General features: G+C 40.5%; 1 protein-coding gene and 1 long non-coding RNA gene across 5 annotated transcripts; one reads left to right on the top strand and one right to left on the bottom strand.

The window, feature by feature from the left end:
• Positions 1-1762: 1762 nt before the first annotated feature.
• On the bottom strand, positions 1763-9447 carry LOC308390940 (telomere length regulation protein TEL2 homolog). Its single transcript, XM_080873314.1, has 9 exons — positions 9272-9447; positions 9050-9166; positions 8893-8964; positions 8629-8799; positions 8458-8549; positions 8278-8377; positions 8137-8201; positions 7922-8037; positions 1763-7572 (listed from the first exon to the last, which is right to left on the bottom strand). Exons 1-9 carry the CDS (start codon positions 9395-9397, stop codon positions 7451-7453), a joined length of 981 nt encoding a protein of 326 aa, XP_080729440.1. The 5' UTR covers positions 9398-9447; the 3' UTR covers positions 1763-7450.
• A 758-nt stretch (positions 9448-10205) lies between these two features.
• Positions 10206-12947, top strand: LOC308390941. Of its 4 annotated transcripts, XR_013970530.1 has the most exons (6): positions 10210-10369; positions 10508-10641; positions 10825-10958; positions 11112-11203; positions 12371-12604; positions 12680-12947. It is a non-coding gene; the product is annotated as an uncharacterized lncRNA (long non-coding RNA). The 4 variants fall into 4 exon arrangements; XR_013970529.1 differs by having other exon boundaries at positions 10206-10360; positions 12371-12947; XR_013970531.1 differs by having other exon boundaries at positions 12371-12947.
• The last annotated feature ends 2904 nt before the right edge of the window (positions 12948-15851 follow it).

The following is a 15851-nucleotide window of genomic DNA, read 5'->3' as shown; positions in this document are numbered from 1 at the left end:
TTCCCATCAGGAGCCAGGTGTTCAGTCTCTCGATAGCTTTTCCTCTGGTTCCTGCTGTCTGCTGACACTCCTAGCTCGAGCCACGTTCTCCATTCCCTCTCTAAAGTCTCATAAATAGTTTAACCATGTGCATTGAATCTGCATTTGGGTCTAAGCTTTCTATGCAGGGAAGAAATCATCACAGTGACATCTATTTAATTTTCAATTCAATTTTATTTAAAGAGCGCCAAATGACAGCAACAGTCACCTGAAGGCGCTTTATATTGTAAGATATACTTACAAAGAAAACCCCAACAATCATATGACCCCCTATGAGCAAGCACTTTGGCGACAGTGGGAAGGAAAAACTCCCTTTTAACAGGAAGAAACCTCCAGCAGAACCAGGCTCAGGGAGGGGCGGCCATCTGCTGCGACCGGTTGGGGAGGGGCAAGGAAAATAGTATAAAGACATGGAACAGAGACAGAGGTTAATAACAAGTACCATTCAGTGCAGAGGTCTATTAAACATAGTGGGTGAAGAAGAAACACCCAGTGCATCATGGGAATCCCCCGGCAGCCTAATGCTGGGCATACACTGTGCGATTTTTGGCCCATTTTGAGCCGATTTTTCAGTCGTGCGATCGTTTTGGGGATCGTCCCGAGTTTGGCCTTGATCAAACTTCTCACCCCTGCGAGTCAATCCTACAGTTTGATCAGGAGCCGAATAACGCGACTGAAAAATCGCAGCACAGTGTATGCCCAGCTTATTGCAGCATAGAGGATTCAGGATCACCTGAGTAGGCCATCAGATTACTGAAAGGATACTGAAAAAACCCGTCGAAGTAGTCTTAGTCTTCATTGCTGCTGGTCGACTCAATTGAACACCTCTGAAGTTTGCACACAGGCAAGTATTGCTCTTCTTGCTCAAAATCCTCTCGGGAACGCTTCCTCGAGCCTCCAGTTTCGTGTTCAAGCTCTTCGTGCGCATCTTCAAATACTTCAGAGTCATCATCGCTCCATCTCATTCTTTTGTTTGCTCCTAAATCTTCTTCATCCCTCTCTCTAGACCTCTTCCTGGAAACACCTGGCTGAGGGTCCTCTTCTGGGATGTACTGGCGAACATCCATGCGGCCTTCAAATGCCTCCTCATTTTCAATGCCACCAACATTGAAAATGATCACAACCACAGCATCCCCGTGCTGTTCATCGTTGTCACCATTGGCATTATTGTCCCTCACATGAATATTTTGAACATCGTCGTCATCGTCATCGTCATCGTTGCCGTCGCCGTCGCCGCCGTCATTTGCGTCATCGTTGTCGTCATCGTCGTTGTCGTTGTCGTCATCGTCGTCATCGTCGTTGTCGTTGTCGTCGTCATCGTCGTCGTCGTCATCGTCGTCGTCGTCATCGTCGTCGTCGTCATCGTCTTCGTCCCCGTAAAGGTAATTGTCATATTGTGCCAGTACTGAAGCTATTAGCTCATGTAGATAGCAACAATAATCACAGAGAGCGAGATACAGATCGTTCAGGAAGCCATTAGCAGGTTCCTGATCTCCATTTGCCAACATTTGTGGGTTAACCTGTTGGCCTGCAAGATCATTAAATCTTTTAATTAACATCCATAACTATCTGCTGAAAATCTGTTTTTCATCAATTTCAAGACTGAGTACATGTGCTTACCGTTTTGGTTATTTTGTGGTCCGTCTCCACTTGCACTCATTTTGACTACAAGGAACACAAAACAACAATGATCACTAAACCTCAACCCAGAATGTTCAGAGAATTTGCTTTTTTTGTGATGACTTTAGGCTGCGTCCAAACGTACACGGCTATGTTTGAAAACGGACGTTTTTCCTTTTTCGTTTAAAAAAAAAAAAATCCAGTCTACATGTGCAGTTTTGAAAAAATATCTCCTTCCACATCTAAACACTAAAAACAAAGTGAAACGCTGTCAAGAACACGCCAAATCTTAACCGTGTAGAAATGTTGGCCAATCAGAAGTCTAGAAGCCTGGGTGGGAAAACCTCATAAAACCTTACGTACTTCTGAGAAGTTTTTGTCTTTTTCTGGAAAAGCAGCTAATTTTGTGTTACTTTCACGTGCCTTCATCGTTTCAAATGTTAATAACTAAAGACAGACTCACAACTTTGGAATGGACTAAATGCATACAGCATACATAAATGTCATTTTTTAAAATTACATTTCTTCCAAACCGACGTCAGGATTTGGGTTGGGAGAGCGTCTGTGTTGAATGTAGAATCCACGTCTGATGTAAGCGTGTAAAAACTGCAGATACTAAGATTAACAGACACAGTATGTTGTCTACATCTGCCATTGTAGAAATTGATCTCACGTAAACAATAACGTGGCCACAGCGTGACTTCAACAGCGGCGCACACTTTTGACATTGCCTGAGTAAATGTCCGTTTTCCTCGTCCACACCTAAACACAAAAACGTGCTTTTTAAAAATCTCACCTTTCAGTGACTCAATCTGCTGTTTAGGTGTGGACGAAAGGCCCAAATGCAGAGACAAAGCTGCGCTTTCAAAAATAGCCGTGTACATGTGCACGTAGGCTCAGTTTCTCAGAAATTCTAATAGTTTGTTTGAGAACAAAACTTACGTCTTCTCTATTTTCCTAAATGAACAAAATAATCTGAGAAATAATCGTGTTAAAAAGAGCTTCTGTCACTCTAAGATATGATTAAGAACATTTTCTAATTTATGTATCATTTGTCAAATATTACATCAGCTGACAAATAGTTAAGTCTTCATTTGTTTTCCTGAATAATAGATCCACATCATCCTCTCTATGATGGAAAATATAGTCTAGTCTTGCACAATGTAAAGTACATAAATACTGTCCTGGCAAGCAGGGAAATCAGGCTTTATATATTTAAGTAAATGATCTTGAGTTTATAAACTGAAATTTGAGCTTACTTTAGTTCTTGGTAGATTACACAGCAGTTAATCCTCAGGGAAACGTCCAAATGTCACTAAATAGTGGTCTGCTTTCATTCGGTTGCAGTGTCTCTTCAGTTTTGTGTTCATATGCTGATGTTTTCATTCAAACATGCTTAAATGCTGTGATGTCACTTTAGCAGCAAAGACTGCGGAATGTGCAGAGATTCTTTTGACATCAAGTTGTTTGCTCAGATTTTGATATCTTTTAAATGGAGACAAAACAAAACGCTATGGCAACAAAACAACAAGCTGTTTCCAGTGCTTAATATTTAACATGTCTTTGTTATAAATTTGATTTGTACAAATCTGTGATGTTGATGTGCACAACGTGGGATTTAGACCTCGGAGGGTTAATCAACAAATCACGAAAAATTAGGTTTAAATTTCTGTTCATGACGGTGCAGATTTCTGACATTTTGTGTACTTGAAGCATTTAACAATTTGATTGTTTTCTAATAAAAACTGTGTGAAACTCAAGTTAGAACTGTGTTTGTAAATGAACCGCCCCATGTTGTGTAGCTTTCTGGATTTTATACTTATTGGGCTACATATTAATTTACTATACAGGCTATACAGTAGATAAAATCTAAACTCACATGTTTTATGTAACTAAAGTGTTTAATCATGTGGGCTACAGACAGTAATCAAGTTATGGACTATATTGATATGAAAAACATGCATACTTAGTGCATTTGAATCATTTTAACCATATGTAACCACCTGCATGTCATGGTCCTGGGACTTCTACCTGGTTTTTTGTGTGTCTTGTATTGTTGTTGTTTGATGTCAGCTTTAGGGTCCCTCGGTTGTTCTGTTAAGATGTTGCTTATTTGATTTCCCCTCGTGACTTTACCCCCTGTGTGCCCCCTCTGTGTATCTGCCAGCCCCCATGCCTCGTTTCTCCTCCTTGTGTTTTATTCCATGTTTTCCCAGCCCGCTATGTCTGTGTTCTCTTCCAATCTGGTCTGCGTCTCTGTGTGCTTCCTGTTTTACTTTGATAGTCTCCCGTCAGTGTTGTGTTACTCCTGCCGTGTCTCGTTATGATTATCAGTGTCGCCTGTGTTCCCCGTGTGCTCCCACTTCCCTCGTTAACCCTCTGTGTATTTGTGTCCACGTCTCCTACATTACCTACATAATAGAGCTATAATAAATGTTTGTTTGGGGTTTTTTTAAGTACAGAAATCAGCTGCTAAAATAATTGTTTTGACTTTTTGGGAATGCTTTACGGTCTGTTCTGTAGGAACGCTGAATTAATATATTGACTGTCTGGCCCCTTCTGGCTATTTAATAGTTGCTGAAGGAGATTTTGTTCATCCCCAGCTAATCTCATCCATATTTATATAAAATCTAGCATACTCCACACCACACAAAGTCAGAAGCCAGTTAAAATCTGTATGTGGTACCTGAGGCGGTGCTGCACTGACCAGTTGTTTCTGGCTATTTGCTGGTTCAGCCTGCCTATCACTGCAACTCTTGGCTCTTATTGGTCAGGCTGATGGCACGCTCACTCAGCACAATATGAAATAGAAGAGGACAACAATAGAAACATTAGTGCTGTTAGTCTGCTCCATTATAGCTACAGCGGTATGAAAACTGCCTTTTCATTGTCACTCACTCACTAGTTTTCACCTTCCCAGTTTATCACCCTCTATTTTCAGCATACCCCCTATGTAGCACTATATGGTGTGTGTGTGTGTGTGTGTGTGTGTGTGTGTGTGTGTGTGCGTGTGTGCGCGCGTGTGTGTGTGTGTGCGTGTGTGTGTGCGTGTGTGTGTGTGTGTACAGAGAGGCAGCCAGGTTCATAATGGATATGAGGAAGTGTTTTCTTTCTTCTTCTTTTTTTTTAAAGTAGCCACATTCAGGTAAAAGTGTGAAATCAAATGATCCATCAATAAAGGATAATGTTGGATCAGTGTTTCAATATTTATGTCCTTTATTAGATGTACATGTGGTTTGGTTATTTGCCTTTTGGTTAAAAGGAAACTGAGAGAGGACTTTTTTTATTAGTGATCTTAATAGTATTTTTTAATCTAATTGAATACAATCTATTTGTGTATGATAGTCAGTCAAAAGAGGGAGAGAGGAAAGAGGAGAACATGAGGAGAAAGTACAAGGTCAGGAAGAACCAGGTAAGAAAACAGACAGGGAGTACTAACAGGCACAACACAAACTGTTAAACTGGCAAAGAAAAAACCCAACTAATTTTACTCGTACAATCTGGAAGTTGTGTTCTGCTGTACAGAATCTGCAAAACAAAGTGGGTTGTCAGCCCTGGCCTGGCACTGCATTACCATGTTGAACTTCAGTCAGAGGAAGTCACAGTTGCCAAAAACTTTTTGAAGCTCAAGAGTGAGGCTGGTGCCATTCCAGATATGTTAACATTGTACAATCTTCTGGATAATCAGATCTTCCCCACACTGAAAACTGTTATTCAGGTTGCCCTAACAAACCCAGTTAGCAGCTGTAGCTGTGAGAGGTCTTTTAGTGACTTGAGTCAGCTCCATACCTGGCTGAGAAGGACCATGGGTCAAAGCAGACTCCAGCACCTGGCTGTGATGTCAGTTGAGAAAGAGATGCTTGAGAGACTTGACCACCAAAATGTGATAGACAGATTTACCAACCTCAAGGTGAGGCGACATAGGATAAAAGAAAAGAACAAATCTGCAGAGCCATAGTAGTATCTGCAGTAAACATCTTTTCATACATTGTACCAAAGGCCAAGGTGTCTCCATTTTTGTAATTTTTTTAATAATATTTTGTACAGTTTGGAGTGTTTTTTATGTATCTGTATTATATTAAACACACACTTTAAAAGTGAATCTCTGTCCAAAAAATGCACTCAGTTTACTTTTTACTCACTATGAGCATCATTCATTATTCTCCCGCAGTAATTAAGGTTAGGCTATGTTGTTGTTTTTTTTTTAAATTTCCAATCCATTCTTCTTTAGCAGCATTTAAATAACCTTTATCACATTTGATGGTTTTCTTACATCTTTTCAAAAAATGTGGGATTAAATTGTTAAAATGTACAAAACAGTGATGTCATGTTTTGTGACGAGGACCCAGGCACAGAGAGACTTGATGAATTTAAGAATCTTATGATTTAATAAAGAAATTTGCAGACTTGCACAGAGATGGTAAAATTATGACTGATAATGGAGATGAATACAACAGACGACGAGGACAGGGAGGAACAGGGGTTTAAATGCACCAAGGAGACAGTCAGAGGGAACTCGGGACATCTGGAGACATTTAAGGATGCAGGGACCGACAGAGACAGGGAAGAAGTCTCATCGTGACGAGTACAGTTTACCTTGCCTGGATGGGCAGCTCTCTGGGTGCTCAGCACCCCCAAAGCTCTGATCTCAACTTAACAGAGCTGCTTTTTAGTTGCTGAAGACAAAACTGAGAGAGTAACCCACAAATAAGCAGCAGCTGTTTGGCAATGGAATCGGGGAAAGGATTTTCATCCAAGTATTAAAAACAGTCCTTATATCTTAAATCGTTAGTTTGTCTGGTTACTTATATAAAAGCCAGCTAATGTCATATTCATTTGAATTAAAGCTGAAAGTCTGCACTTCAGTCATATAGTTTGAATTGAATCTACTGAGTAGTGGCGTGCACAGGTAAACCCACAAAATAACAAATGCCTCTATTCAAAAACTTAAAGACCAAACTACATATTGTTAGTTTTTGTCAAAACCTAGGCATATTTAATTTTTATTTCCTTGTTTAGCACTAGTATATTTATACATGGCAAAACACTGAAATCCCAATCATTTCCCATCGTCATCAGATTTAATTATTTGAAAAAAACAAAACAAAACCCTACACTTTCTCTCAATAAAAATAAATTTAGAATCTTTTTAATGTACAAAACTGTCAGTGTAACCTTTAGATAGAACAAGGAATACAGTTGTCTGAATTATAAAACATTTTAACTTTTTAACAATGAAAATAATTAATGTAATTAACCATATGAATTCAAACAGACTAATAAAAAAGACGTTGTAGTTTCATTTTATCAGACAATGCAGTGGTGGACTTTCCTCTGACCATGACAACAGGAAGTACTAATAGTATTTCCATTATTTGTCAGAGTGATATTCATGTGAATGTTCACAGGATGTCCTCTGCAAACAAACAACCAAAGTACAGAGAGTACCCATACAGGAAAGAAGCAGAGAAAGGATATCCTCATAGCAAAATATTTTAATACATTTTAAACATTTTTTTTATTTAAGGAAAACTTCATCTTCCATCTAATATTTCATTTGGTTTGTAAATCGGACACTGAATACACAAACCAGCGTATGTGCCATTAGTGCATGTGTGAGAAGATGTTTTCTGGTTGGCACTATGCTGCAGGATATTTTTTTAAAAAAGCAGCACCTGCAGTAAGTAGGATTCATGCCTGAGCTAAAGGAACATCTACATTAAAGACGCATTTCTCTTCATGTGTGGGTTTTCACACACCCAGAATGTCATTGTGCATTGCTGACGTTGTGTCACGTCTCCACAGTCGGCGCTTGTGGATCCTGTAGCTGCTTCTTCAAGCTCTTATCCAGCAGCACCAGGCTCTGCACCGCCAGACTCCTGCAATCTGCATCCGGGTCTCCTTCAGCAACATCTGTGGACAGTAACATTATTATTATTAGTAGTAGTATTGACAATTTGCAACCTGTAAAACGGAAGTTGTGACCCCTCTGACCTGTATCACTCAGCTCTGAGTTTTATTCCCATTGGGATAAAAAAAAAAGAAAAAAAGAAAAGCCAATCAAATCACGGACACCCCTGTATTACAGGACATCCTGGTTCCTCATCAGCTTCCCAGAAATGTCCAGTCCAGCTGTGAATGACTGTGCACTATCTTTTTGTGTGTTTGTAAAGACAGATTGCTGACAGTTATCAGGTGCAGGTGTGGCATCGGGCTTTTTCTTTTCTGTCATTAAAATGTCACACCACATTTTTTTTAATACCTGCCAGCCAAGACCTGGTCTCAAACAGCTGATCACTGATGTCCACCAGCAGGTTCTGACTGGGCATGCTCGGAAACACAGAGCAAACAGCGAAGAGGACGCCTCGTCTCACCATCCTTTAACACACAGAATTCAGGTTAGATGACAACAAAGGTCCACAGATATTATTCTGTGTTACACTACAGAGACAAACAGAGATAATGAATCACACATACTGGTCAGCATGGTACCGCACTGCCCACACAAAGTCCAGCAAAGCGCAGCCCATCTGTGCGGCTATCTGAAGCAAAATAACAGAGGCATTGTAAAACAAATACAGCATCTATAATAGGCCAGAGAAGGAGAAATTCATGTACCGGTGCATTGACTGCTAGATGCATAAAGAGGCCCAAAGTGTGGATCAGCCTGCCCAGTACCAGGTGGTCACTGCCCAACAGGTCAAAGGTCACCTGAGGCCTAGCAGGAAGGTATCATGTATTAAACAAATGTTCTCTTACAGCTGAGTTCATGGATTTGAAAACAAGGATCATGCTTACTTGTCATAGTTTTTAAGCAGAGGGAAAAAGAAGTGCCCGGCAACAGGGGCGTAGCGGTTTGGTGTTGCCTTAGTAACAGGTTGGTTGACTTTCTGTGGCAAAAACACACAAAATTACTTTTCAGAGTGAGCTTGCACTCAAATTCCAAATCACAAGAGAGACTGGAAGTACCTTAGTGAGGCGTTTTGTCTTGCTTTGGATTCGCTTTTCTACCACCTGTTGCCAGTGAACAGGGTTGTCACCGAGGTATGGAGTCGACTCAGCTGTTGTAGCAGAGCTTATGGATGCAGCTTTCTTTTCAGTGACTGGTTTAGAGAGCTCCTGAGCTGCTAAGGCAAGAACCTGTGATATCAAATAATGGAGGCCATAATTACATGATATGTAGCAATGATCAAAGACCATCACGCAGATAACCACTATGACCTCTCGTTTTACCTCCAAGATATCAAGTCTCTGGCGCAGACTGTAGTTCGAGGAGTAAAACTCTGTGGTTAAATAGTGAGCCACCTACCAAAGGACACAGAAATACAGTTTGGTTATGAGTGAAAGTTTGTGGAGCTGTGTGTAGTTTGTTAAGAGAAGGCAAACATACAGGAATACAGTCAGTGACAGTGAGAGCCACCATCGTCGCCTGCCTGAGGTACAGGAAGCCGTTAATGTTGTATTTGTCGTCCATATGAAGGAGGACTTTGGACATCTGGACACTGATCTGAAAACAAGAATGAAAACACCTACATTATAACATCAATTCATTTTACCCCTATCTTCCAGAGGAAATATTCAAATCTTAGAGCCTCTCTTATTCCCGTCGTACCTCTCTGGCTGCAAAACTGTTCTTCCGCACCAAACTCTCAGCAGCTTTCAAAGCAAGCTCCACGCGCACTGGGTCCGCACTGGACCGCCACAGTTTCAAACTGGTCATGTGACTGCATGGCCACATCTTACTGGTAAAAAAGTTACCGGAAACTCCACTGCCGGCATGTTATCTAATGTGTTAAACGAATTATTTTTTAAAAAGTAACGAGTCGAATTTTGCAAATGTAGCGGAGTAAAAGTACCGTTTCTTCTTCATAAATGTACTCAAGTAAAAGTAAAAAGTATCGTGCAAAAAAGATACTTTAAAAGTACGTTTTTTTCAAAAACTTACTCAAGTAAATGTAACGGAGTAAATGTAACTCGTTACTAGCCACCTCTGCTTGCAGGAATGGGGTCTAAAAGACACGTTGATGGTTTGGAGGAAGCAATTACTGAAGTTAACTCAGAAAGATCAATTGGAGAAAAAATACCTTAAAGAAATAACAATGGTACTGAAGGTAAGTAGGTAAAATGTTATTTGTATAACACCTTTCAAGATCAAAATCAAAGTCCTTCACAGAAAAGCTAAAACAAAAAACAAAAACAAGAATTAACTTGTGAGAAAGGTCAAAGTAACCTTTGCAGACAGAAACCTTAGTAAAAGGGGTGAACGTTTGCATAAGATGTCTACAGTGGAACGCCCAGTTCATAAGTTGGTTCTACTGTTAGAAAGTTGTCAAAAGCAAGATGCACTAAGCAGTTAAAATGCAATGAGAATTAGTTGTTGCATATACAAAGGTATTATCATTGTTAAGATACCTGTTTAGAAATTATTTGTGTTTTATTTTGTTTGTAACAGCAAATAATTTGGTGGGAGTGTAAAGGCGGATATGTAAAGCTTGCGCATATTCACGTAATATAAAATTTGTACTTTTATTGTGGTAACTTCCTGTGTGACCGGAAGTGAATGATGTAACGGTAAACAACTTGATGTGCAAAAGAGATGGAAGAAAACGGAAAACTAATGCTAACGGAGAAAAGGGAGAGAAGAATATAGTTAAATTGTACAAAAACGAATGGTTCTAGCTACAGTCGACAGGGGAACAAGGTTTGTAATGTATGTGATTTAATTTGAGCAATCTGAAATGCATAATATGTTTTATATAGTTTAATAGAAAACGGTTAGACCAGCGTAATGAGCGGTTAAGATGCTGTTACATGAATAATATGGTAATTGTTTTATTTGTTTGTCTAGCTCTTACGTTGGTTCGTTGTCTGATACACGGCAAGGAATAATAAAGGTCATTCAACAACCATCAGTTCTGGCCTTCTCAGTTCGACTGGATGCTACACTGGGTTTTCAGCATTAATAAAGAAACCTGCAACAAGGTGAGTAATGTTTGAGGTCCAAAAGAAATCAACACAGAGAAATTTTTACAGTGCTTTTCTACTCTACCTGAACATTCAAAGCGCTCTATACAGGTTGCCTCATTCACACCTGTTCATAGAAGCCCTTTTTCTGTGCTTTCTACCTAACATTCACACACATTCATACTCTGATGAATGCATCAGAGAGTGGCTTGGGGTTAATGTCTTGCCCAAGGACAGTTAGCATGCAGTCTGGAGCAGCCAGGGATCGACCCAAAAACCATCTGATTAGTAGATGACCTGCTCCACCTCCTGAGCCACAGCCACCCCTTTCAGAGGTAAAGAATGATTTAGAAAGTAAGTACAGTAATTTTTTGAGGTGATTTGATTAAAAAAAATCATTTTTGCTTCTAATTACATAATTAAGGTGTAATTACATCTTCCAACAAATTGATACATAAACGTATCATTTATCTACTAAAAATACATAGGAGCTGGCGTCATGTTGTGGAAGCTGCCATCTTGCCCCACTATCATACACTGGCTGAGATGGGCATCGCTGCGCCGCCTTTTCATGTTTTATGTAAGTGGATTTATACATTACTTTGAATTTAAAGATGTCAAATAGCTCTTTCACACTACATATGACTATTTCACATTTGTACATGTATATTTTGGTGATCTCTTTCTCAGTATGTTTTTCTTCTTATGGAAATAAGCTAATTTTAAACCAGTTAATGTTAGGCTCCAGTGTCCTAAGAAATCACACCTTTCCCCTGATAAACAAATTGATTGGATTCTCACATTGTGTGGGAATTGATTATCAATTACAACTTCAATGAGCCACTTCAAAGAAAGTTTCACCCGCGTGGGCAGCAACAGAAAGTCCAGATGTGGAAACAGAAGGTTTCCACATTAAAATATCGATATTTGAATCATTTTGGGGGAAATTGTAGTTTTTCATTAACAGGAACACAGTGGAAAGAAACTATCATTCAGATTGTCTACATTGGAAAGAACTACTCCCTCTTCCGCCTTTTATAGTCATGTGTGAAATACGGCTGTATAAATGTGTGGCAGCCTGTGGCGTGCGCACTCACAACAATGGCTGAGCGTAACTGGAGTCATGTGCGCACGTATTTTACATCCACAAACAGCCCAGACGTGGTTTGCGATACATGTGGCAAGAAAGTGAGGTGTTGTGGCAACACCACTAACCTTGTCAAACACCTCAAAGTAAATCATATCACAGAATATGACGAGCTTATGTTGAGGCAAACTGAAGAGGAGGAGAAGGACGGGTGCTGCTAGGGTGAGACAGACGTCTCTCAGGGAGTCCTTTAGTGCTGCAGGCAGGCAAGGTGTTCACATAGTGCACAACTTCAGGTTTTTGATTTCTATATGATGAATTCTGCATTATTAAGTGATAAGAACAAGTAATCTGATGTCCTATAATGATTATGACGCTATAATTTGAGATACAATAAAAGAGTAAAGTTTTTGTACAAAGTATCGGAGCAGTATCGTCGATACCACCCTGAATTTTACTTGGTATGGGATCGGAAAGGAAATCAGTGGTATCACACATCACTAGTGATCAAATGTCAGGCCAAGCTGGAACTGATTCCTGTCTTCTGTAACTTCTACAACACTGTCCAATAGAGACACATGAATGAAATGCAGCGTCATTAAAAACACTGATGATCTTTATTTAAAAATGTAATACATTTACATCTGAATAAACTTTTAGGCATTACGCTGACGGAGGGATGGATGGACCATGAATGCTTTCTCATCCTTCTTGTCATGCACCATGGAAGTGTCTGAGGGGCTTTTCCACTTGGAATGGGGATACTGTGTCCACACTTCAGAGGTGGAGTTTCCAGCATCTCACCTGGGCCTCATCTGCAAACAATCAGCAGGAGGGCTTCTTAAACCAGCGCTGCCTGCTACTCCTCGCCAGTTTGTTCTGCCATCTCCAGTGGTAACTAGGCTTCCCCTCTGCTCCAGTTCTGGCGTGCTCCTTCCCTGTGTTTAACCTTGTTTTCCCTGTGTTTAGGTCTCCTCTGCCAACGTACTCATCCTACCCTCAAACTCCCTTACCCGTCCAGCAACTTCTTCTCCCTCTGTTGCAGAATTCCCGTTGGATTGTTCCCATCAGGAGCCAGGTGTTCAGTCTCTCGATAGCTTTTCCTCTGGTTCCTGCTGTCTGCTGACACTCCTAGCTCGAGCCACGTTCTCCATTCCCTCTCTAAAGTCTCATAAATAGTTTAACCATGTGCATTGAATCTGCATTTGGGTCTAAGCTTTCTATGCAGGGAAGAAATCATCACAGTGACATCTATTTAATTTTCAATTCAATTTTATTTAAAGAGCGCCAAATGACAGCAACAGTCACCTGAAGGCGCTTTATATTGTAAGATATACTTACAAAGAAAACCCCAACAATCATATGACCCCCTATGAGCAAGCACTTTGGCGACAGTGGGAAGGAAAAACTCCCTTTTAACAGGAAGAAACCTCCAGCAGAACCAGGCTCAGGGAGGGGCGGCCATCTGCTGCGACCGGTTGGGGAGGGGCAAGGAAAATAGTATAAAGACATGGAACAGAGACAGAGGTTAATAACAAGTACCATTCAGTGCAGAGAGGTCTATTAAACATAGTGGGTGAAGAAGAAACACCCAGTGCATCATGGGAATCCCCCGGCAGCCTAATGCTGGGCATACACTGTGCGATTTTTGGCCCATTTTGAGCCGATTTTTCAGTCGTGCGATCGTTTTGGGGATCGTCCCGAGTTTGGCCTTGATCAAACTTCTCACCCCTGCGAGTCAATCCTACAGTTTGATCAGGAGCCGAATAACGCGACTGAAAAATCGCAGCACAGTGTATGCCCAGCTTATTGCAGCATAGAGGATTCAGGATCACCTGAGTAGGCCATCAGATTACTGAAAGGATACTGAAAAAACCCGTCGAAGTAGTCTTAGTCTTCATTGCTGCTGGTCGACTCAATTGAACACCTCTGAAGTTTGCACACAGGCAAGTATTCCTCTTCTTGCTCAAAATCCTCTCGGGAACGCTTCCTCGAGCCTCCAGTTTCGTGTTCAAGCTCTTCGTGCGCATCTTCAAATACTTCAGAGTCATCATCGCTCCATCTCATTCTTTTGTTTGCTCCTAAATCTTCTTCATCCCTCTCTCTAGACCTCTTCCTGGAAACACCTGGCTGAGGGTCCTCTTCTGGGATGTACTGGCGAACATCCATGCGGCCTTCAAATGCCTCCTCATTTTCAATGCCACCAACATCGCCGTCGCCGCCGTCATCGTCGTCATCGTCGTCGTCATCGTCGTTGTCGTTGTCGTCATCGTCGTCATCGTCGTCATCGTCGTTGTCGTCATCGTCGTTGTCGTCGTTGTCGTCATCGTCGTTGTCGTCGTCGTCGTCATCGTCGTCGTCGTCATCGTCTTCGTCCCCGTAAAGGTAATTGTCATATTGTGCCAGTACTGAAGCTATTAGCTCATGTAGATAGCAACAATAATCACTGAGAGCGAGATACAGATCGTTCAGGAAGCCATTAGCAGGTTCCTGATCTCCATTTGGCAACATTTGTGGGTTAACCTGTTGGCCTGCAAGATCATTAAATCTTTTAATTAACATCCATAACTATCTGCTGAAAATCTGTTTTTCATCAGTTTCAAGACTGAGTACATGTGCTTACCGTTTTGGTTATTTTGTGGTCCGTCTCCACTTGCACTCATTTTGACTACAAGGAACACAAAACAACAATGATCACTAAACCTCAACCCAGAATGTTCAGAGAATTTGCTTTTTTTGTGATGACTTTAGGCTGCGTCCAAACGTACACGGCTATGTTTGAAAACGGACGTTTTTCCTTTTTCGTTTAAAAAAAAAATAATCCAGTCCACATGTGCAGTTTTGAAAAAATATCTCCTTCCACATCTAAACACTAAAAACAAAGTGAAACGCTGTCAAGAACACGCCAAATCTTAACCGTGTAGAAATGTTGGCCAATCAGAAGTCTAGAAGCCTGGGTGGGAAAACCTCATAAAACCTTACGTACTTCTGAGAAGTTTTTGTCTTTTTCTGGAAAAGCAGCTAATTTTGTGTTACTTTCACGTGCCTTCATCGTTTCAAATGTTAATAACTAAAGACAGACTCACAACTTTGGAATGGACTAAATGCATACAGCATACATAAATGTCATTTTTTTAAATTACATTTCTTCCAAACCGACGTCAGGATTTGGGTTGGGAGAGCGTCTGTGTTGAATGTAGAATCCACGTCTGATGTAAGCGTGTAAAAACTGCAGATACTAAGATTAACAGACACAGTATGTTGTCTACATCTGCCATTGTAGAAATTGATCTCATGTAAACAATAACGTGGCCACAGCGTGACTTCAACAGCGGCGCACACTTTTGACATTGCCTGAGTAAATGTCCGTTTTCCTCGTCCACACCTGAACACAAAAACGTCCTTTTTAAAAATCTCACCTTTCAGTGACTCAATCTGCTGTTTAGGTGTGGACGAAAGGCCCAAATGCAGAGACAAAGCTGCGCTTTCAAAATTAGCCGTGTACATGTGCACGTAGGCTCAGTTTCTCAGAAATTCTAATAGTTTGTTTGAGAACAAAACTTACGTCTTCTCTATTTTCCTAAATGAACAAAATAATCTGAGAAATAATCGTGTTAAAAAGAGCTTCTGTCACTCTAAGATATGATTAAGAACATTTTCTAATTTATGTATCATTTGTCAAATATTACATCAGCTGACAAATAGTTAAGTCTTCATTTGTTTTCCTGAATAATAGATCCACATCATCCTCTCTATGATGGAAAATATAGTCTAGTCTTGCACAATGTAAAGTACATAAATACTGTCCTGGCAAGCAGGGAAATCAGGCTTTATATATTTAAGTAAATGATCTTGAGTTTATAAACTGAAATTTGAGCTTACTTTAGTTCTTGGTAGATTACACAGCAGTTAATCCTCAGGGAAACGTCCAAATGTCACTAAATAGTGGTCTGCTTTCATTCGGTTGCAGTGTCTCTTCAGTTTTGTGTTCATATGCTGATGTTTTCATTCAAACATGCTTAAATGCTGTGATGTCACTTTAGCAGCAAAGACTGCGGAATGTGCAGAGATTCTTTTGACATCAAGTTGTTTGCTCAGATTTTGATATCTTTTAAATGGAGACAAAACAAAACGCTATGGC

This window comes from Rhamphochromis sp. 'chilingali' (genome assembly GCF_963969265.1).
Source record: "Rhamphochromis sp. 'chilingali' genome assembly, chromosome: 22".
NCBI classification, from domain to species: domain Eukaryota; kingdom Metazoa; phylum Chordata; class Actinopteri; order Cichliformes; family Cichlidae; genus Rhamphochromis; species Rhamphochromis sp. 'chilingali'.
The sequence above is the reverse complement of the archived record's forward strand: the minus strand, read 5'-3'. Positions and strand labels throughout refer to the sequence as shown.

What these genes read in the sequence shown, in the direction of transcription:
- LOC308390940 (XM_080873314.1), bottom strand. Translation starts at nt 9,397, where the DNA reads ATGTGGCCATGCAGTCACATGACCAGTTTGAAACTGTGGCGGTCCAGT. An exon ending in CTGCTTAAAAACTATGACAA is followed by an intron (nt 8,378 to 8,457) that starts GTAAGCATGATC and finishes CCTTCCTGCTAG; the next exon opens with GCCTCAGGTGACCTTTGACC. An exon ending in GTGCGGTACCATGCTGACCA is followed by an intron (nt 8,038 to 8,136) that starts GTATGTGTGATT and finishes TGTGTGTTAAAG; the next exon opens with GATGGTGAGACGAGGCGTCC.